The 24039-nt window shown below is 40.5% G+C and overlaps 1 protein-coding gene across 1 annotated transcript in view; it reads right to left on the bottom strand.

Annotated features, from left to right (window-relative positions):
* SORCS2 (sortilin related VPS10 domain containing receptor 2) overlaps positions 1–24039 on the bottom strand; it is a 535405-nt gene that overhangs the window by 316265 nt on the left and 195101 nt on the right. Inside the window, exon 2 of the mRNA XM_054391420.1 lies at positions 21415–21482. Coding sequence (XP_054247395.1) covers positions 21415–21482 — 68 coding nt within the window. The remainder of the gene's footprint in view (positions 1–21414; positions 21483–24039) is intronic.

Raw genomic sequence — 24039 nt, 5'->3', positions numbered from 1 at the left:
TTTCTACTTACTACTAGATTCTAAGTATATAATGTTGATAAACATAGCATAAGAAAGCAAATTAAGGCAAGAAAGAGAACGCTGAAAGCAGAAGGCTGTGAAGCTTCGACAATGAATCTTTTTGAGGAGGGAGTCAAACATTATTCTTAAGCAAAGAACAGGAGAGATGTTGGCAACTCTGAAACAGCAGATGATTAAAAGCAGCCAAAGAAAGTCACATTTAAGCAAGCATGAAAACCACAGAAAATGAGAGCAGAGGATAAAGTAAGTAAATGTCCTTCTATATAAACGTTGGGTACCTCCAAAATGTATAGATTGCTTAAACACTTGGTGGGGAGGAGGGCAGAATACAGAACAAATGGAATCACTAGCAAGGGTACTATCCATGGGGAAAAGCTTAAAGCTAAATGCAATCAATAAGTGAAGTGTCTGAAGCACCACACAAGCCCTGTGGACTGGAGGTGCAGTCCCACGCAGGGCTGGAGTGCAGCAGGCAGTGTTTAGCACACTGCCACCGGGCTCGCCTTCCCTGCTCCCATGTGCTTTGGGATCTCAACTGCAAGATCAGGAAACCCAGCAGAAATGGGAGAGTCCAGTGAGCCCATGTAGACTGCTCAAATGTTACACTGGGGCATGATGCCAGAGCTTGCTTGAGCAGTTAGCCAGGAAACTCTGAGGAGAAGCAACTCTTCAGCCAGTCTCAGCAAGCCTGTCTGAGACACTGCAACTGTGAGCAGTATGGATGTGGATTCAACAGCTCTGCATAAGCAAGGAAGCCAAAATGTCCACAATGGGAGGAGGCTCAATAGGATTCTTGCATAAAAAGAAAGAAGCTTGGTTAAAAAAAAAATTAAAAATCAATGAAATAGGTAAAATACCAGAAATGTCTTTTTAAAGAGATTGCATTTCAGTGCAAGTGCATACTAGCTGAAGTGAACTAAAGGCAAAAAAGGCATGACTGAAAAGATACCTAACTTGAGGAAAGACAAAGCTGAATTGTTGTCCAGCAAAAGATAAACCAGGGGGAAAGAAAATATCCTCAGAAGGACAATACAATAATGCAATAGAGCACAATAAAAACCTTTGAAACACAACTTGGAAAAGTTTAGACTGCAGTAACAAATCTTCTGTCAACCTAACAAAAGACTTGAAGCCTGACACAGCAATCTCTGGAGCCATGACTAGAGCAAGGTGAGAAAAGAGCATCCAGAGATGAGGCCACAGCTGAGAATCAAACTGATGGTTTGCATTGCTGTTCACCCTGGAGCTGCTTTAAAAGGCTCCCACATCAGAGCTCTTCGTTGCTGTCACTGTATTAAGATATGCCTCGTACTAAAGTGTCAGTGAAAGATACTTCACACAAATCAAGACTGCTCATCTGCCCAAACCAGATGGTACTCATCCAAATGTTCTAAAGGAACTCAAGGATGAAATCACTAAGCCATTAATTGCAGACAGCGTCTTCTCATTTAAAATAATGTTTGTATTAGAGAAATGGACATTGCAAATATGAATTCCAATTTTTTTAAAGGTCTCCAAGAGCAATTTAGAAGGGTACTTCAGAGCAGTGAAGTTCGATGTCAGCACTAGGCAGATTAGTAAAACCTATTCCAATTCTTTAATTTGACACACAGAGAAATAAAAGATATTGAGGGAGAGTCCAAGTGGACTTTGGAGAGGGAATGCATGACTCACTAACCTCCTTCGGTTTTGACAGAATCAATTAATATATAAAGAGGAAAATTCAACCAAACTGCTTACTTCCAAAATTTTTCAGAAAGATCCCCCACAAAATGTGCTCACAAAGCTATATTGCTGATGAGGTAAGAGGGTGAGAGGACAGGTCTTCATTTAGAGGAATAATTATTTAGGAAGATTTCAGAAGATTTGATTCATTTTTGCTATTGAGAAAAGTCAAAGGAGTCCCACAGGGTACTTTGGTCAATCCTTTTCAGCATTTTCTTAAGTATAGAAAGAGAGGCAGACAGTCTGCTGACAACAGCACATCATTCAAAGGAGTAAACCAAAAACAAATAAGTATCAATTAAGTATGAAAATTTGCAGATGCACCTTGTGATAATGAGTGTCTGGTCATTAAAAATGGCAAAAGGAATTCACAGTAGACAGCTTTAAAGGGATGCTCTAACACTACATACAAACTGAAGGCTTTTGCACAAACTACTGCCATTCTCTAGAGTGGAATTATACAGAGCGCCAGAAAAACATCAATTTACCATACAACAGCAATTCCACAAATAAATAAAATCAGTAATTCTGTAGGGAGGTAACAGAGACCAAACCAGAAAGTGTTAGTACAGCTCCGTGTTAGCTCCTTCATTGTGCCCTTACCTCGAACCCTGTGTTCAACACTGCTGTACTTACCTCAAACAGGACACAAGAGAAGCACAAGAAATACACACAGAGAAGAGTAAGCAAAGCAATGAAGCAACTTTTCTTCAAGGATCAAAAGATGCAGTGTCCATAAAATCACTGAATGACAGAAGTTCTAAGGGACCTTTGGGGGTCATCTAGATCAATCCCCCTGCTAGAGCAGGTTCAACTGGAGCAGGTTGCATAGGAATGTGTCTAGGCAGGTTTGAAAGTCTCCAGATAAGGAGATTCCACAACCTTTCTGGGCAGGCTGTTCCAGCACTCTGTCTCCCTCAAAGTAAAAATTTTTTCATTATGTTTAGGTGGAACTTCCCATGTTCTAGTTTGTGCCCACATCCCCTTGTCCTGTCACTAGGCTCCAGAGAAAAGATGGGCTCCATCCTCCTGACACCTGGCACAGGCTGCCCAGAGAGATTTTGGAGGTATTCAAAACCCATTTGAGCTTAGTCCTGGGCAACCTGCTATAGGCAACTGTGATTGGAGCAGAGGGCTTGGACTAGACAATCTTCAATGGTTCCTTCCACCTCCAATCATTGTGTGTGAAATTCCACTACAGACTTGGGTCCTTTTCTCACAGTTTGTAAGTATTTGGTATGAGCTACTGGCAGAGACCAAGGACTGTCCAGCTCAGTACTCTCTTGTGCTGTACTCATTTTCATTAAACTATTGTAATTTACAAGCTGTAAAATGTATCATTCTGAGTTGGAATCACTTTATGTTGAAGAAGAGGAGTCAATATGATTAATATTTTCAAAAGCTTTCGAGGATAAAAAAAAAAGAACAACATCCACCACACACCTTTCTTCTTACACAGAAGAATCAACAGTAGAGCAAATCACAAACTAAAGCATAAACCTAATGTTTGCTTTCTTTCACTTCATCTGATTAGAGCCATTAAATTTGCATCATCCTTAGCTGTGCAATTATTACCACGGAAAGCTTAGCCTGTTAAATTCAATTCTCACATTGCAAAAAGCTTTCCAGGGAGTGATTCTTCTTTTAATGTAACTTCCACAGGACTTTAATAGAGGTTGTATTATTTGAAAAAGCTATTTTTCCTCCTTATCTTCCTCCTAAAGGAGAAGGTGCTTGAATTTGACTCATAAAGACTCAATGGCTCCTTATCCCGATTCAAAGAATATAGGGGTGAAAATGGCACATGTAGTTGAGAAGCTCTCTAATATTGCTTTGCACTACATCACTGACTCTCAACATACTCAGCAAGTTTATTCTCACTTTCCCTCATCCCTCACCTGATATTAAAAAAAAGGGAAAAAATAAAATGAATGGCAAAACTGGAAAAATGTAAAAGATTTCCTAAAACAATCATCTCCTAAAGAGCTTTATCTGCATGCACAAGGAGCTTTGGAGGGTATTTTTAATAGAGGGTTTCAAAAATCATATCCTCCAACAGACAATTCATCGTGATTTATTTTTCCCCTTCCTGCTCATTTATTTTAAATTATAACAATTTTCAATCCATCTAAATGTAGCAGTGCCATTCAGAACAAAACCTGATTCATTTTTCAAATTAAGGAAGATTGCTTGCCCAGCGCAGATGCTTCTCAAACTGACCATTAAAATCTACTGAAAACATACAATCTCTGCTCAGAGAAATGCCCCACACCCAAGCTGTCCACCACCACGTCACAAAATCTCTACTTAAACCCAAACAAAATCCACATTTACTAATTTACCACGCTTCTGAGTCATGTTAAATCATGAGCTCTCTCCCCCTGCTCCTTCTCTAACAAGGACCTGAGTAACTAGAGTATTTTGAACTGTTAAATGCTGCCAACCTAAGCCACTGGACTTTTATTTCACCTCTTTCTTGGGATTGTTTCTGTACGCAGCAGTGGCACAGAGACACGCAGGAGATTCACTCGTTTGATGGTCTCATTCATGCAGCATTTGCTGACAGCCTTTCCATTTGAAGTTTCTTGATTCCTGTTAATTAATGCTCTCTTGGGAAAACATTCCCCTCCAAGTGACAGAATATGTGGATAAGAAGCAAACAAAACAGGAGCAATATCCTTGCCACTGCTCTCAGGAGGAAAACCCAAAGCCTGGGAATGCAGAGGCACCTGAAGGAGCACAGAAATGGTCTGCACAAGTTGCCCCTCAGTAGGACAAGCTCTCAGTGAGCCTCACCTACGCTTGAGATTGGATTCCTTCTTGTCTCTATTGCACAGAGGTGATGATTCTTACTTCATGTGGTCTTCAAAAGTCTCAGAACTTCAAAACCTAATATTGGTGAAACTAAACAGACAAGAAAATAACACCTGCATTGGCAGGGGTTGGGCTCGACCTCCAGAGGTCCCTTCCAGCCCCCACCATTCCATGAGTCTATGATCAAGCTACAGGCCAAAGCTCTCATCTGAATCATCCACATCCAAGAACACTGTATTTCACAGCTACATTTCTATCAGTTCCCTGGGCTTCACACTGCAGCTGTTCCTATGGGAACATAAATCAGCATCAGCTCTGGTGATGCTTCTGATCATTCTAACAACTTTGCTGTGAGAAATCAGACCAAGATCACCAACCCTTCCAGTCCACAACTTGTGCTTTGTACTATTCTTTTGTACGTGGGATGAAATTCACAAACTAAGTTCATGCTGTTCCAAAAGCTGATTTGGCACACCAAAATGTTGGAAAGCTTTTTGTAAAGGACAGCAATGACTTCTTCCATGTAGTTATTTTGTTACTTGTCTTCTACTACTCTTCAACCTTCCCTCCCTCCATCTCACCCTTGTAAAAACAGTCAGGGAATGCAGATGTCCATCCCACAGAGCAGTTACTCCCTCCCTTTCTTTTTTAAAGGAAAACTACTAGAAAGGATTTTACAGAGAAATGTGTTTGGCTAAGAAGCAAGGAATCAGAAAGGGGGTTTTGGCCAAAACAATTAAAATGAAGACTATCAGAGAAAGCAAATGAACAGATGTGGCTGTCCTTTCCCTGCAGCCTCCTGGGTCACCTAGGGTTGAGCAGAGCAAGCATCGAGCCCTCTTGTAAACTTCACAGTTAGATTAAAGAGCCCTTTGCTTCCCCTTGATAAACTGAAAGGCTGAGCTCTGCATCTCTCACAGGAGGCCATTTTCTCCAGCTTTCAAACCCTCCCATGACTCTCTGCATTTTCTACATGCTTCTGAATGCATGGACAGGAGGCCCTGACATATTTCAGCATCACCCCAGCAGCAGTGTGCAGAGAAAGCAAGATGCTGCTCTTCTCCCTGCTGAATGTGGTTCACATCAAGTTCATAATTAGCCAAGGCACAACCACAGAGGTCACCTCTCTGATCCCCTCAGACTTTTTACCATCATGATTTTCCCCGATATGCCAACATATTGTACATCATACCCCACAGTTCTTGTTCTCAGATAAATAGCATTCCATTAAGCTGAACTTGGTTTCAATGGTCCAGCTTAAAGCCCTTCTGTGAGCCCAATCCTCATAACTCCCTAAATTCTTTTCTGTCACACAGCTGTAATCAACAATAATTTGTATTTACTGACAAATAAGTGGTGAAGACGTTGACAAGAAGTAAGGTTGATACTGACCACTACTAAACTCCAGGCAGCTAATTACTCAGTGTTGACTAATTTTAAAAAGACTTGTGAATTAAATATTTTAAAATATATTTAACCTGTGCCTTATTGATACTGCATAGTGCTTCCCTCCCACCCTCTCAAACAGAGAATGAGCATCAGGAAACTACAATTCAAAAAAATATAGCAAACTCCCAGAACAAGATACAGAAAAGAAGCAGTGAAGCAGAATATATCTGTTCAAATACTCCCAGACTAATCTCTAAGAAAAAAGCTTAAACAGAATACAGGTAAAGATGTGGAAAAACAAAGTGGAAATCAACACAATGTCTTTTTGGTGATACTTCTTGTTCTGTTGCATAATCAAACAGGTGCAAACCTTACCAGATCCTGAGAGTTCTGGATACTCAGTAAGTAGAACATTAAATTTGGTCAATAGTATATTTTCTTTATTTATTTATCTCTTTTTTTTTTCATGGGCATATCAGCATTTAACTTCAAAAATGCTAAAAATGTGGGGTAACTCCCATTCTGAAGACCTGGAGGGAAGACTTTGGTAACTAGAAAGCATTGAACACTCACCCTCTGAAAATTAGGTGGGTTATCAGTAATTACTTATCAGTTAAGAGAAATATTGTGTTGATTTATTTAGCATGTGAGAGAATACAGTGACCAGCTTAAGGCACATAAGAACAACTCTGGTGAGTCTTACAAGACTGGGTAAGTCACACACTGATTGTAAACTATGAGAGCATGAGATGCCACATCAACTGTGCACCCTACCACTGACCAAATCCTGAGCACTGGCTCCAGACAGATGGAGGCAAACAGATTTCTTAGGCTTTTAGCTTGATATTCGTATCTTGAAGCAGAGGAGGGACTGATCCATCTGCTTATTTTCAATACAGAACTAAACCAACTAGCAAACTGTGACAGACAGAAACCACTGCCTTTCTGCAACTGGCTGTCTTGCTCTGGCAAGCCTGCTCTAGTGTGAGGTGTCCCTGCTCATGGCAGGGGGTTGGAACTAGATGATCCTTGTGGTCCCTTCCAACCCTGACTGATTCTATGATTCTATTCTATGATTCTATCTTTCAGCTGCCTAGGCAGGACTGAGAAGCCTGGCTGGGGGAGAAGGACTCAGTTCAACACTGGGACTCCTGCCATTTGCTATTAGATGCAGAAGGAAACCAGGAGCATAGAAGCTGCTGCAGAGCCACTTTGCCTCCAGCGTGCCTTCCCAAAATCATCTGCCCATTACACTAAGTGACAAAACAGATGATAAGGGATAAGGCTCAGCAAAGATCCTTGCTTGTGACAGAGCAAAGAATAGGTCAGGGAGCCAAGAATGAATTGATGAGGAGCCTTCATTCTACCACAACAATTCTCTCTGCCTTAATGTCCAAACCACCACAATCATCATCAGATGCATGGAGGAAGACCAAGGCCTTTCAAGCCTACTTTTTTTTTCACTCAGAATAATCTAACCTGTACACAATCATATTGCCTTCCTCCAACCCTCCTACCCCAAGTAAGATCACCCAGTTTCTGCTTAGATGAAAATGCTTTGTGATGCAAAAACCAAAATGGCTGTGCAAACTGTCAGGATGAGAAAATGCCTGTTGTTGAGCTCAGGTTTAACCCATCTTCTGCTGCAGAGCTTCATCTGTGGAACAGATACTCCAATAATCAAAGCCTTGGAGGCTATTGAGGAGAGGAGAAAAAAGAATGTGAACAGACAATTATTGCTTCCATAATAAATAGCATTATACTCCATGAATGTTTGCTCTAAAATACCCACAACTGGTACAAACTACAGCTGAAGTCTGTTGTTAGTTTCAGGACCTTGGAACCTGTGCAAATTGTTACAGCCACCAGAAGCACCAGCAGTCTTTACACTAATTAAGCCAATTTATTGCCTTTTCCCCCAGTAGGGCACATGCATTTGTGCCCTAAAATAAGGTTTGTTTTCAAGCAGAGATGGTAAAGGCCCATGCAGGTTAGCTTGTCCCCAGGGGTGGCACCACACAGTTCACTTCTTCTGGAGTGACTGATTTCTGGTAGAGAAACCCCTCTGTGACTTGCTGATGGTGAAACCCAGCTGACTGTGAGCATGGCAGCAACAACAGCTGCTGCTTCTCATGGGGGTTTTGCTGAAAGGGTGCAAAGGAAAATTAAATACTGAATATGCAGCACTCTGGAGCAAAACAAGAACTGGAATAACTCCTGGCTGGCCTAAGGTCTGCCTCACTGTCATCCCAACACTTGTGCTTGAACATGTAACACAGTAATTCATTTTGCTTTGCCATCTGTGAGAGAGAAAAGAGCCTCCTCATGAACACCATTGCCCATCAGCCAAACTAAGCACAGAGATTCAAAACAGGACAGAATCATAAAAAAGAGAAAATCTTTGACCCTTTGTTCTTTAATCACTTTCCTAACAAAACACTACAGCAAAAGAAGCCTGCCAAGAGAGCAACCTTCAATAGAACAAATGCAATTTGACTCCCTTCTGTTTCCCATCCCCACTCCTGAATGTTCTCTTCCCAAAGTCCTTTTCACCAGCTTGCTGCACAAACTGAGGCAAATCCATCAGCTTCTCACAGATTGCTGGGTGGCTCCTGCGTATCCTGATTTTCAGAGCTACTGCTGAATTTCATCCTGTTTCGTTTGCATTCTTTCCAGTTAACTCATATCCATCACATGCCTCACAAAAGAGACAAGAAATCCACCACACTGAACCTCTCAAAATTTCTTTTCAGTTCACAACCACTTTTTAAAGCAACCAAGAGTTTTCACTCTAGAAGTTCCAGGTGTTTCTGCTTGACCCTTGAAAGCCTGTCAGTCAAGAAAAAACATGTACAGAAGTATAGGTCAAGCTAAACACAATTAAAAATTGTCCAAAATGTTGTAAAGCCAATAGCAGTAAAGCTACTGTATGAAGTCCTCTTTGAATAAGACTTTACCTTTACCTACATCCCAGGAAAGTACGTGAATTCTTGCCCTCAAAAATTCTGCTTTGCACACTTCAGTAGTGTGACTTAAAACAATTCTCTGCTAATTGAAAGATCATTAACAACAACAGAAAAAAAAAAAAAAAGGAGCCTAACTTTCCTTCTTTCCTTTCAGGGGAAATCTTATCTTCCTAACATTTGTGGTCATGACAATATTTACCTGTGGCAGATAAATCCTAAAAAGGCAAGAAAGAAAATACATTCATCTGTCATTCAGCCTGATTAAAAGCCTTATTTAGAAAAGTCGATGTTACAACCAATTACAGCACATTCTGCCTAATTACCTGGGCGGTCCTCTACAACAAACTACAATTCTATGACTAGGAAACAATAGCTTTGGCTTTGGTTCATGGATTACAGCAGCTGCAGCCAGGAGATGTCATAAATAATGTACCAGCAACTAAATCAAAACTTATCAAGAATTCATAGAGCATGAGAAAAGCGAGGACAAAAAGTTAACGCTGGCAGCTCCGCTGCTCTTGCGCTGGGAGGTTCTGTGCAAACAATCCCTGTGAGGAGAGGCTGAGGGAGCTGGGGGTGTTCAGCCTGGAGAAGAGGAGGCTCAGGGCAGACCTCATTGCTGTCTACAACTACCTGAAGGGAGGTTGTAGCCAGGTGGGGGTTGGGCTCTTCTCCCAGGCAACCAGCACCAGAACAAGAGGACACAGTCTCAAGCTGCGCCAGGGGAGGTTTAGGCTGGATGCAAGAAAGACATTCTTCACAGAGAGATTTGCCCATTGGAATGGGCTGCCCAGGGAGGTGGTGGAGTCACCATCCCTGGAAGTGTTTAAAATAAGACTGGATGAGGCACTTAGTGCCATGGTTTAGTTGATTAGATGGTGTTGGGTGATAGGTTGGACTTGATGATCTCAAAGATCTTTTCTAACTTGGTTAATTCTGTGATTCTGTGATGCCAGTGTTACCTTTCTGGAGAGGTAAGGAACTGACAAGGGTGTGTCAGTATTTTGTAAGGAACAGAATCTCACCCGTTAATGATTTCAGCAGATTGGGATTTTCATACTCATTGTGATATTCAGACAAATGTAAGCATTGACCCAAGCACAGCCTATTTTATGTGGGGTGAGCAGTGGAGAGGGACTCCCAGAAGACAGATCATCCCACTTCTAGAAATGGGATAAATTAAGTTTGTGCCCCTTCACAGACAGGAGAGATCAGGTTAGACTGGGAAGCAAGGTTAATTGGGAATTTGATTTCAGCCTTCCGGTATCTAAAGGGAGGTTATAAATAAGGCAGGACCAGGGTACTCAGTGAAAAGGTGATAGATGGCAAGCACAGGCTGCAAGATAGGAAATTCCAGCTGACACAAGCCCTCCAAATGAGAGCTGTAAGGCATGGGCAGAGGTTACCCAGGAAGTCATGGGATCTCTGGCTTGGAAGATTTTCAGAACTGCACAGGAGGAAGCCACAAGCAACCTGATTAACCTCTGCATCAAGTCCAGATTTGAGCAGGGGTTGTGCCTGATGACCATGAGAACTCCCTTGCAACCTAAATCATTCTCTGAATGTATGAATACAGAAGACATTCCCAGCAAAGCAGTTGTGTAAGTGATAGAATACTATTCTAATACCAACATGTATCAATTCTTTATTATAATAATATGTGTCAGTACCCAAGATGAAATCACAAAGAATATTATAAAATCTCCAGCATTTGGAAGTACCAAGACTCCCAGTTAACATGGCAATTAAATATCATTTGATACACAAATATTTACTTGTATTTGTGTATGAACATGACTTTTGAGAACCTAAGTCCTGTTATCACCATGAAGTTCTGGAAGACTCAACCTGCATTTCACTTACCAGTGCACATTAAGAGATGTAGTTCAAGTACATTTAAGCAAGGAGACAAGGTCTCCTCTGACTGTGACCTGGGAAGGTAACACTGTGATATGTCAGAGTGTTTCACGCAGCATATTTGTAACATACTTTTCTGATCTTTGAATAATTAACTGTCTTTTCTTGTTTAATTTTATTGAAATGTGCTTCTTGGATGCCTTCCACTCTGGATCTGACAGACTCGTACATTCACCTGAGGCCATATGGAAATCTGAGGCATGAAAGCTTTCACTCTGGGTTTGTGCACTATGCCAGCAAGTGCTGCCCTCTCACAACTTAGAGAAAGAACATTTTACTGGTGTGTCCTTCCCTTTAGCTCAGAGCAGTCTGAAAACTGCACCAAAATAGCACCGAGAGTTTAACTGCCATGCACCTGAAATCACCACGCATACAAAACTCCAACATGTGTATATTTTGCTTCCAATTATTTTTAAATGAGGCTAATACAAGTAAAATATTACTATTCTACTAATTTTGCATGTCAGGCTGAAGAAAAAGCAAACTAAAAAACTACTGAAATGTGAGAAGCCAGAATTTAGCACAGACACTGCCTAGGGGTAGAGTAAAGGGAAAGAAATCTCAAACTCCAGCCAGCGCACTTCGGAACAACACAACTTTAAACTCTATCCCAAAGAGACATTACAGAATTAGGGAATGAACAGCATATGGTAAGAATTAGGATAAAACACTGATAAGTCTCCAAATTCTTGGAAGAGAGTAAAATTTAAAATCATTTTCTCTCCCGTGGGTTAACATTTTCTGTTGAAGTCTCCAGAAGAGCCAGCGAGCCCGAGGAGGGATCAGCATTACAGAAAACTCTCTGAATCACACAGAAAGCTCCACCATACATCCTCCTGCCAAAGGGAAAGCTTGAAACACTGGATATCAAAAGCTTGAGTGATGGAAAGACTTTTGAGCTGGACTGTTAGTCTTTTTGATATTGAGATAACAGTGTTTGCTGCATGCCTGCTTTATTTGCTTCCCTGCCTTTTGCCCAGAGGTGCCTGTATTTCACTGGGCATCATTCGAACTGCACGAGCCCTCTGCAAGAAAAACCAAACCCAGCTGGCAATAAAAAGGACCTACCAGATTTGGGGAGGGAGGGAGGAAAAAAAAAAAAAAAACACCAAAAGGTGCTTTTCAACAAGTAGGTGATAGATAACAGGTATTTCCTACACACACCCAGCCCCCTTGTTGGATTTACAATTTCTGATCCTGTCATAGAAAATTAGAATCAAATGTGCTCACAGGTCGTGGAAATATCTCCAGGCTGTCAAAGCAACTACAGGGGAAAAGCTCTGCCATCAGAAGGACATCAGCTCTGGAACAGCTTCAAATGCAGATCACATATTAATGCAAAGACTTTTGGTGGGGACTTAACACCTCATTAAAAGCAGCTTCTACAGCGAGGATTGGAGAAGTCAGGCCTGGAAGAGACAGAAACCCAGTCCTAGGAAGGAGGGAGAGGAATAGCTAGCAAGAAAGGGCCACTAGGAGAGAAAACTGCTGACAAAGTGAAATACGTTTTACAGGACTGATAATTGTTGAAGAAGGAAGTTGCTATCTCTGCTCTCTATGCAACAAGAGGAAATTATGCCAATGGGAAAAGAGGGGAGTGGAAGAACAAAATCAAATATCATATGAAAACAAAAGAAAATAAACAAACCAAAAATCTCCTAGTAGTAGCTGGAACAGAGATTTGGTTGACTAATTGACTAATTATCAGTCTTCTGTTCACTAAGAAGCTGCAAGGGAAAAGCAGAAACTCTCAACTAACCTTCCACATTCCAGATCACTATAAAGAATCAAAACATGTAAATATTATTGTAAAGTGAGTTTAAGTTTTGTAAACCACCCACACCCTCAAATTCTTCAGCAAGGAAGAGTATATTTACAATTTTAAAACTGGCCTGCGTGGAGTTTTCAATTGTCCCAGTCCCTACCAAATTAAAACAGAGAAAGCTGCCTAAGGATACAAAGTCCATAATAAATAAGTTATGTGGGAAATACTGCCTTTGTTATAGTCACACTGAAAAATATCTTCCATAGTGCAAGGATAATGAGAGCATGAAACACTAACACTACATTTTTCTATAGCATTCTGCATAATTAACTCTGCAGCTGTTCATTCATTCAGCCCCAACCACTAAATTAATTTGCAGTCAGTTCACAGGGGATGCAAGGAGGGCAGACCTCACGCCACAGAAGCAAGCAAAGCTGCTCACCTGGCACATAACCCAACCCTGACACAAGGTGCCCAACACTAAGAGAAGCAACAGGGGGTTGCAAACCAACAGTTTCAAAGTGGAAAGTGTCCCTGCCCATGACAAGGGGGTTGGAACTAGATGATCTTGAAGGTCCCTTCCAACCCAAACCGTTCTGTGATCATCAGCTGCCTTGTAGTGAAACTACAGTAAGTGTTTGCAGATGAGTCTCATGGTCTGTCAGTGCTCTCTGGTTGCCTCCTGGTCTTTCTCAGGTACAAGCCAAAATCCTTAAAGACACAAACAATAACCATTCCTAAACATTACACTTCTTTCCTATTGTCTGCATTAACACAGCATTACAGCCCCAGAAACAATGGGGATCCCGCTGCACTTGTACGATCAGCTCTCCAAATTGCTTATACTGCAAAGAAACAGATTGGGAAAAGACCAAGAGGAAGGAAGCACAGGAACAACAGGTTCTTCAGTCAAGGTCACAGGGGCTGAAGGTGGAACCAGCAGCATCACTAGCTGTCAAGTACAATGTCACATCTACTTTACTATATGCTCCCCTCAGCCATGACTTTGCCCTTTTCAGGTTTTGGAATAAATCCCATTCAGGTTTTTATGTCTCGTTCATCATCATAAAAATGTGATGAGCAATGGAACTGGCTGTTTTGACTGTGCTTTCTTATTTATTCCATTTTGCAGAGTGGCAAAGGAAACACTGCTTAATAGATATATACAGTGTCATTCCATCTGGCCCTAGGTTACTGGCTCTGCACCCCCCTGCTGCTCTGGCCTGCTGACAGGGGGAGTTAATGGATGACAATGCAGCAAAGTCCTTCTGATTAGCTAAAAACTGATGGCTCAACTGTTTTTATATGAATTTAGCAAGGAGGAATCACACCACAAGAAAAGCTCTGAGGATGGTGAGCAGTGACAGTTCCCTCTTTGTTGCTGGGAGGGAGGGCAAAAACATCATACACTCCACAAACCCCATGACTAATGCATAGAAGGGCATTGTTTCTCTACTTCCCACCTTAGATCTCTCTGCTGAGGCTAGCAAGAAAGGTGATCATTTCCTGCAGGGAGGCTAAGATACCCTGAGAGATCTGAGGAAACGCCAGTGAAGTCTCTTTCCAGAACTTCCTACTACTACCAAGTAAGATTGCTGGTTCTATTACCATCAGTCCCAGCCAAAAGGAACACACCTAAAACAAGAACCCCTGCACGGTCCTACAGGAAAAAAAAAAAAAAAAAAAGACAAGAAAAAGGCTTATGGTACCAATGCCAGCCGAAGCAAACTGAAATTCTGTGCCTTAGGCTCAAAGTTACTCAAGCCACAGGCCAGGATTATTAATCTATTTAAAATAAATCTATATTCTTTCTTCATAAATTGACTTACTTATTATATCTCACAATTATTTAATTCCTTTTCCAGAGAGATTAAAGAAAATACAAATAAATTTAAAAACCAAAGCAAAACCAATCTGTAAACAAGCAGAATTCCCATGCTCCAAGATATATTAAAGTTCTCAGCAGCCATGCAGCAATCAGCTCCAATAAGCACAAGTGTGCTGCAAGCAAGAGCCTTTTCCTAACTATATAATCACAGCTTTCCAACCGGATCTTCCATCCATATGTTCTATACTCTTTGTGCATTCACAAACGAGAGCAGCAACATGTAAACATTTGAAATCATCATCACCATTTCAAGGTGCTGAAGACTTGCATCAGTAGTTGTGACACAGCGCTCTAGTCTGTGAGCAACAGATAGCAAACACTGCTTTGGGAGCCTTTACTTGCTTGTGGGATTTAATTTTTTCAGTTCAGATCTTCATACACAGTAGATCTATTTTTTAAATGGTGTTATGGTAACACGTACATAAAAGGACTTCCTTAAGCCCTGAAGAGCCATTTAAAAGACATCTCTTTCAAAGACGTCTACAGGTTATGACGTAGAGAATAGTTCCCAACACCCATGACCAAATTTCATCAAACGGCCAAAAGCTACAGCCAAAACCTGTGCCAGGATGAGTGCAGCACCAAGGTGACAGCAAGGTTATTATCAATGTCACGGCTCTTGGTCTTAGGAAAGACTATGGTGGAGTCACCATCCCTGGAGGTGCTCAAAAAAAGATTGGAAGTGGCACTTGGAGCCATGGTTTAGTTTTCAGGAGGTGTTAGGGATTAGGTAATAGGTTGGACTTGATGATCTCTGAGGTATTTTCCAACCTGGTTGATTCTGTGTGATTAGAGCATACACTGCAGCAGCACACTGCAATATCAGCACCCTTTATGTCCCTAAATCAATACCACTGCCCATTAAAAACATCAGGAATCAGCTCTTCTAATCCCTTGCACATTCCAAGATTTGTCAAGGCAAGTTCCTTTCATTTCCTTTGTCTTTTATGTATTTTTCTTACCTGACACCCATAATAAAACATTGCTGATAGGCTGAAATCCACGACATTCACTTTCTAACCATGGCTTTCCAGCTCATTTAATGTGTCCAAACTAAAATTAAAACAGAGACTTCCCTGCACAGTTCAGCTCATAATGATGTAACGTAGAGTATTAGCAAGACAGAAATTGCAGCAAAAATAACGAAAGTCTGCAATGCTATTAGGTGAATATGGAAATATGATCAAAGAGAACATAAAAATCTGTTGTTCAGTAAGAGAAATAAAATTTTAATTGTAGGACTGCCTTCTCAGTAGTACTGCCCCAAACCTTTTCACAGCAGAACAGGTGTAGAGAAAAGCTGCAGAGGTATAATCGAGGGCAGTCTACTTTGACTGCAGAACCTGCATTACTCAGGATGATGCATTTGCCAGAGAAAGCACAGCTAGACACGAGATCCCAAGCTGAGTTCACTGGTCTAATAATCAGAAAGCCATTTCTTTTTTTGTTTTTACTTGGAAAGAGAGTAAATTTGATATGGAAATCACAGACTCAATAACTCTATCCCCTGGGGCTATTACTACAAAGTCAGTTTTCAAGGCAGTACCACAATATAAGACCATCTGGAAGCACAAGTTGCTGCAGAATACAGTTGCTCACTTACTAAGCAGCATTTCACACCAAGAAAGCATTTCACTAGGGCACCAGACTCTATATTGGACTTTTTTTTTTTGTTTGTTTTGCTTTTTGAATTAATTTCAGGAAATAGGTGAAATGAGTTTCACCTACAAGTCAAAGAATTTGGAAACAAACGCCTGTATTCATTTTCTCACTTTCTCTGAGTCACTAGGGGTCTGGAAATTTTACTTTCCTGAGTGGTATGTTGGTCATTGCTTCTACCTTAAAAGAGTATCCTGCTCTTTGTAGTCTGGATTTTAATCCTGGTGTAAATTTGCATCTTTGTGTATATGCCCAGAGCACTGCGCATAGATTGGTGCTGCTGCTGAGTGGGCTTGTACAAATGGGTCTTGCCCTGAATATGTGGCTTTTTGTGGGTGCACATAGGAAGAGCTGTGCCACCAAAGACAGAATTTTCCTGACTCCTTGAGGTTTGGCAAGTCTCATGCTGTCCATGAGGCTCACACATCCAACTGTCCAGGCACTGGCCTGGATTCACAACCTCAGAATCACAGAATTATTTAGGTTGGAAAAGACCTCTGAGATCATCATAAATTAACCTCCTTGCAGCATGCTGGAAATCCACTCTTTCCTCAAGCAGCATTTGGAGTAAGGAGTCCCAGGAAGTACAGGTAGGATATGCAAAAATATCTAAACATATGGGAAAGTCTGTTTCTTCATTTAGCAGTTCATTATTGACAACATGGGGCAAAATACCACAACATCTCTGAAAAGAGCCTACCTAGAGTTCAGCATCCAGTGCTAAGAGGAGTTAAGAGCACAGTTAACAGCAAACAATGTTTTGCTGGGGGGGGTGAAGCAATAACAACAGGGTGATGCCATTGGGAGCAATGGCAATTACATAGCTAGTGGCTTTGGCACTTCCATATTATTACAGCTTGATAATACGCAATCAAAACTTTATTAGCAATCAGCAGCAGCATCTATTATTCATTGTTTAGATCAAGCTAAGAAGGGGAACACCACAAACGGGTCTCAGACAGTTCCATGGCCACACAGTGCTGAGTCGCTGTATAACCTTCAGCAATCATTTACCATCTCAGCTGTCCCATGTATAAAAGGGAATAATAATAATATCCCAGAGACATTATTGGAATTAAGTAATTCAGGTGTACAGATAAATATTAGCATGAATTTCTTAGTGACTACCAATTCAAAGTTTAAATATTTGATTGAAGTAGTCAAGTTCATACATCTCTAGGCGAGCAAGCACCCGAGGCAGTAAAATACATGCAGCTATGTGTTTACACACAAACTTGTCCATAAAGGATATGAAAATATCTACTCCAGTATCTAATCTCTTAAATGGTCTGCTTGATTCAGGTCCTTCATACTATAAATGTGCTGGATAAAGATGTGTGTGCATACTACAAAGCAAAGTATCTTCAATATATGATCCATTTGTGAAGATAATTTTAGTTCCTGAATTTTACATTTTAGGAACAGTATCAGTCTTTTCATTATGCTAATGAGGCAAACATGACAACCCACTGCATTCCCCATACTTACTGCAGTTTAGAAACTAAAAGCAAATCTGAGAACAATCCCCTGTTCCTTCTTCATAGGTTATTTTAACCTATAGTTAAGAGGCAATCAATGTTATCTCAGTTTATTTCCCTACAATATTTGGAGTCAAACAACTAAACAATTTACCCCAACCTTAACAATTACTTGATAAGCAACAAGTATGAGAAACAGCAGACCAGAGAAGCACACCCTGGTGCTTTCTAAAAACATGCTTCCACCATGACTTATGCCTCCCCCTCTTCAGCATAACCAGACACGGCTGCTACTAGTAAAAAGTTGTCAAGACTTTCATTATCCGGCACCATTTTTGCTGTTTATTCAACAATGACAAAAAAAATTCCCAGGTAATTAAAATGGAGGTCTCCCGATCCTGTAACCTGACTTGTGTGGGCAGGCATAAATTACCTACAAGAATTAACAACGCCCTGCAGAGGCAGAGAAATTCATCACCTGGATCCACTTCCAAAACCAATCTATCTTCTTTTCATAAAGCATCGACCCCCTGCCAGGCATGCAACTGACTGGTGCTTTTCCCTACCATTTGCATTACTCTGCAAAGTCTGACTACAACTCCAATGTCACTAAGAATAAATAAGCACCCCTGGACCTCTGAGTCATCCTTCCCTTCTCATTCCCTGTTCCACTAAGCAAGGAAGATAAAAAATTAATTCTTTTGAGTGATAGGAGAAAAAAAGAGTGATGAAGATGAGATGTGATGCAGAGGAATTAAAGAGAGATGCAGTTTCAAGAAACAAAAGAACTGACAGATGCCAGGCTAGGATAATATTTAATGATTAGCAAGATAAATGTGGGAGATTAGCAACAGTAAAAAAATTAACCTGGTGGGGATTGATCAGGTTATAACAGGTCTGTTTTTTTTTTTTGCTTATAGTCTTAGAGAACATAAAGTGACTATTATGATCTAGCCAGGAAAGATAGGAAGAAGAAAAACATTGGACTGATTCAGGAAATAACCCTAAGGCTCCACTCCCACTAGGGCACAGAAAACTCGTAAAGATCGATGGCTTTTGTCCACTGGTAAAACAACTTGCCACAATTTTTCACACTTGTTTTACTGTGTATTTGTTCTGATGCAAATGAGAGGCATGCAAAAGACAATCCAACCAAAAAAAAGTTTAAAAATCTATACACAGTGCATCCGTAGGCAGGCTGCCAATGTCAGTACAACACATGGGCTCCATCAGCAAACAGGGAGCCTCACCAATTTACACTCCACCATTTTACACAGAGGGAAACACAGAAGCTCCCTGATTCCTGGACAGCTTCATTCAGTGTTTATTTTGGTTTGGTTTAGTACAAATAATGAGCTACAGAGAGAGGCACCGTTGGATGCTTTCGCACAGCCTGGTGCTGTTTGTGCTTGTCCAGATCCAGGCACTTGGTGACTTGCTCAGTCTGACAGCTCCATGTGCTACTTTTACACCACAGTAAGGGGAGGTGGAGGAAAGAGGTGGGTAGAACATATCTAGGGATGGATTTGCTACAACTCTTGGCCCAAGGGCTAATCTTAAGAACTTTCTTTCCTGCAGTTTTTCCATCCTATTTTTATAACCCATTAAAGTACCTTGTACATCTATTACTGGGAGGCAAAAGGACCTGATTTCCCTCTGATGCAGGCTAGCATCAGTTCCATTTGAATGCAGTTCACACCACTTCTTTTTCCACACCAGCTGTCAGCAAGGTCTGAAAGACCTTGTTTAAAGTGTTTCTGTTCTCAAAAGAAAGCAACATTATCTGAAGCCTGTTTTATGTTTATTTTGAAAGAGCAGAGAGTTTATTTTGAAGAGTCCAACTGAGTAAGTTTAGAAGCCTTCTATGACAGATTACACTGAAGCATGGATAGCAAAATTTGAAACACATTGCACATGTTTTACAGGCCAGGGGCATCGAAAAGGAAAGCAAAGGCAGCTTATGCAGTTGTGGGAATGTCAAATTTGCCATTTGGATGTCTTCTCTGCACAAGATGTTGGACAAAAAAATTAAAAAAGAAAACAAATGTGCAAGTAATTTTGCATCTTGTAAGTTTAAAGGATAATTACAAATTAATAGCCCTAAAAGAGGCCAATCTCCAGCCAACAAGCAGTCTCCATTTGATCTTTCTTTCCTGAACACTCCCTTTTTCATGAATAGAAGTTTCTTTTTAACTTGAAAATCTCCTTGTGCTGCATAGAACACTGCCCCTGGCCAGACTGTACTACTCAGCTACCAGTATGACAAGTTGTTATTGGAAAGATACACTTAGACTACGAGAAGTCCCACAAGGTTAAAACAATGCAGCTTCTTCTAAACAAGGAACAAGGCTGGTGTGCAGCATGTCCTGGTCACAGACTCTTCTCACTTCCTATTCCCTTGCCTGCTCCTTTTCTTGGACTGTCTCTATAAATCTCCTTACGCACACAGATGAGGGTTTAAATCTCCATAAAAGCTCTTGGAACAGTATGGAGTTCACAAGCACCCAGCCACAAAATATTAGATAACCCATTTGTTTCTAGACCTGAAACTTAGGGGCTCCTCAACTAAATCTGACATTTATAACAACTATTTAGATGCCCCAGCAGAGTATTTCAAGAATATTTCTCCTTCTACAGATAACCCACCAAATCTAGCATAGCACACATTGAAGCAATCTCCCCTATGAAGAGAGATTGAGAGCCCTGGGGCTCTTTAGTCTTAAGAAGAGAAGGCTGGGAGGGGATCTCATCAATGTCTATAAATATCTGAGGGGTGGGTGTCAAGTGGAGGCTCTTTTCGGTGGTGCGCAATAACAAGACAAGGAACAACAGATTCAAGCTTGAACATAGAAGATTTCACCTCAGCATGAGGAAAAACTTCTTTACAATGACAATAATGGAGCACAGGAGCAGGCTGCCCAGAGATGTTGTGGAGTCTCCTTCTCTGGAGACTTTCCAAATCCACCTGGATGCATTCCTGTGTGGACTACCCTGGGTGATCCTGCTTTTGGCAGGGGGCTTGGACCAGATGATCTCTGGAGGTCCCTTCCAACCTCTAATGTTCTGTGATACTGTGAATGTTATATTTATTGGTAACAGTGGTAAACATTCACTTTTGAAGTGTACATAATTTATCCAAAAAACAAAAAAGGTAAAAAATTGTTGTGGAAGATTATCATAGAATCATAGAATCAGTCAGGGTTGGAAGGGACCACAAGGATCATCTAGTTCCAGCCCCACCTGCCCTGCTTTTGTGCTGGTACACACCAGAGTGTGCAGTCGAGCACACAGGCAACAAGCTTATGGATACCTTATTTCATGTGTGTTAAGGAAATGAAAATCATCTTCCTACATGTTCCCAGTTGTCATAAAACACTGTAAACTTGCAGTGGCATTGTCTTGCAATCAAGCATGCCCACTTTCAAATCAGGATTATTTTTACAGCACTCAAACAGTAAGAACTCCCAACAGCCACATCCCGACGCCACAACTACTTCAAAGTTTTTAAGCAACTTTGATGCAAAATTTCTAAGAAAAGGAAAAGAATGGCACCTTGCAAAGTGGCAGCAGGAAGGTACCTGATACTTTCAATCACTGCTTGTCTCTACAGTCAAAACCCATTCAAACTCCTTCTTACTGAACTGGAGAAACTGCATTTAAGGAAGCAAAAAGAGCTGATGATAATCTTGCTTTATCGGCATCAGTTGGCTATCAACTGAACCTCACAGCAGTTTGGAAAGGGAAAAGAGATGGATCTGTTCTGAGATGAGCAGGGAAAAGCAGATAACTTACCTCCACAAGGAGCTCTCCAGCACTTTCCCCATATCAGTATGATAATATTTGGTCAGGATCAGGATCACCTAAAAAGAAAACAAGAATATATTTATATATGCAAACTGATAAAAGAAACAGAAGTAGACCATGGGCAGCATTATTCTGGTGAAAGTAAAGTGAAGCTCCTGGAAAACTGAGCTATACTTAATTTTATCTCTTAACCAGTTTTGCTTTTAGACTTTTTTTTTTTTTTTTCTGAGAAGAGTGCCTTCAGCACTCAAAGTTTTCAGGAAACCAGGTGACTTTGTGAAAGATTGCCTGGTCCACATGTGCAGTGGAGTTGGAATAGTCACATAAATCCCCCCCAGCACAACAGCCCCCAGGCATGACTACGACTTTCTCAGCAGGAAGAACGAATCTGCTTGTTAGCTTAAATTTAAGAGGTAACTCTCTTGGACATCTACAGACAATGTTGTTTGTTTTGTTGTTTTTTAATCTAAAATGTTGGTCATAAACTTTGATTATCCAGATGACAAATCCAAGCAGAAAGCGAGCTCCACTCTTCCATGCAAGATCACGAACGGCAGCGTTCATGTCTGACATTTTTTGCTCCTACAAGTATCACTTATTTCCCTTCAAGACTCAGCTCTGTGCTCTGCAAATTATTAATCACTAACAGCCAGCAAAATACACAAACAAATTTTATCCACAAAACATCTTCAACCTGTGAGAAAAGTCAGGAAGAGACACCTTCCATTAACACAACATCCAATGGATTCCGACACTGTAAAGCAAACATAAAGCTCTAGTCCACAACTGGGGCAGCAAGTTGAATGCTGTGGTTTATATTTAAATCATTTGAAACAGATTTCTTCCACTTGCTGCTAGTCCATATGAGTGGTTTTTATGACCATGTTCCCATAGCAACTCCAAAGATGTAGAAGGGGAAGAACCTCTGGTTCCTTACACAATTGCTGCCTTTCTTCAATACCAGGTCAACATCAGTCTCCACCAGCTGTCATTTAGCTGGCACTTCCTCTGCTCTAGACCACCAGATGAAATTCTCCAGCAAACAACAACTGTAGGCATTCACTTTGAGCATTCAGATAATTAACATACTGATGATACATTTAAGCTGCAGTATCTGTATGCTGGAGCTTGTGAGAGAACAGAATTCCAGACCATGGGTGTTGTGTAGATGGCACTTCAGAAATGGCACAATGTTTTGCAGAAGTGAGCTACAACACCAGCCTCACTCAGGCTTAGCTGAACCTAATAAATTCACAACACATATTCCTGGGTGTATGTTGAGATAAATAAAAGCAAAACCAATCCATAATTCTCAAACAGTATTATTTTCTCCTAGCCTCAAAAATGTCACACTCTACCATAGCACTCTGCTGGAATTGGATGGTTTATAAAAATAAAATCTTGGTTTAATATAAAGCAAGAAAAAGGGGGGGAAAATATTTTACTTTTAAATAGGTTACTACAAGACTTACAATGCCAAGAAAAAGAGCCATTTTCCAAAGGAGAGAGTATCTACTGATGAGATTCCTGGCTATAGCCCAAGACACTCTGTCAGGTCAGCTATTTATTCTTTTGTCAGTGTCTTAACCACAGCTTTCTGTTGGTGCTTGCAATTAAGGAGAAAATAGAAGAAACTTCACTACTGAGAGCATCTACTGGCTGTGAATTTTAAGGAAAAATGTTCAGATTGTGCTTTTCTGAACAACTGAAATTCCTTTTGGGCCACAAAAATCGACCTGGGAGGTTTTTCAAGAGATAAAGGAATGCATCTTTGGTGGAAAAAAAAAAAAGAAAAAAGAAAAATGAAAAAAGAAAAACTAAAAAAGAAAGAAAAGAAAAAAGAATAGAAGAGAAGGGGAAAGAAGGGAAAGAAGGGAAGAAGGGAAAGAAGGGGAAAGAAGGGGAAAGAAGGGGAAAGAAGGGAAAGAAGGGAAAGAAGGGAAAGAAGGGAAAGAAGGGGAAAGAAGGGAAAGAAGGGGAAAGAAGGGAAAGGAAGGGAAGGGAAGGGAAGGGAAAGGAAGGGAAGGGAAGGGAAGGGAAGGAAAGAAAAAAGGAAAGGAAAGGAAAGGAAAGGAAAAGGAAAGGAAAGGAAAGGAAAAAGGAAAGGAAAGGAAAAAGGAAAGGAAAGGAAAAAGGAAAAAGGAAAGGAAAGGAAAAAGGAAAGGAAAAGGAAAGGAAAGGAAAAAGGAAAAAGGAAAAAGGAAAGGAAAGGAAAAAGGAAAAAGGAAAAGGAAAAAGGAAAAGGAAAAAGGAAAAAGAAAAGGAAAAAGGAAAAGAAAAAGGAAAAGGAAAAGGAAAAGAAAAGGAAAAGGAAAAGAAAAGGAAAAGAAAAGAGAAAAGAAAAAGAAAAAGAAAAAGAAAAAGAAAAAGAAAAGAAAAGAGAAAAGAAAAAGAAAAAGAAAAGAGAAAAGAAAAGAGAAAAGAAAAGAGAAAAGAAAAGAGAAAAGAAAAGAGAAAAGAAAAGAGAAAAGAAAAGAGAAAAGAAAAGAGAAAAGAAAAGAGAAAAGAAAAGAGAAAAGAAAAGAGAAAAGAAAAGAGAAAAGAAAAGAAAGAAAAGAAAAGAGAAAAGAAAAGAAAAGAAAAGAAAAGAAAAGAAAAGAAAAGAAAAGAAAA

The sequence above is a fragment of the Indicator indicator genome, chromosome 23 (assembly GCF_027791375.1).
Source record: "Indicator indicator isolate 239-I01 chromosome 23, UM_Iind_1.1, whole genome shotgun sequence".
NCBI classification, from domain to species: Eukaryota; Metazoa; Chordata; class Aves; order Piciformes; family Indicatoridae; genus Indicator; species Indicator indicator.
Note: the sequence above shows the minus strand (reverse complement) of the source record. Positions and strands in the feature narration are given on the sequence as shown.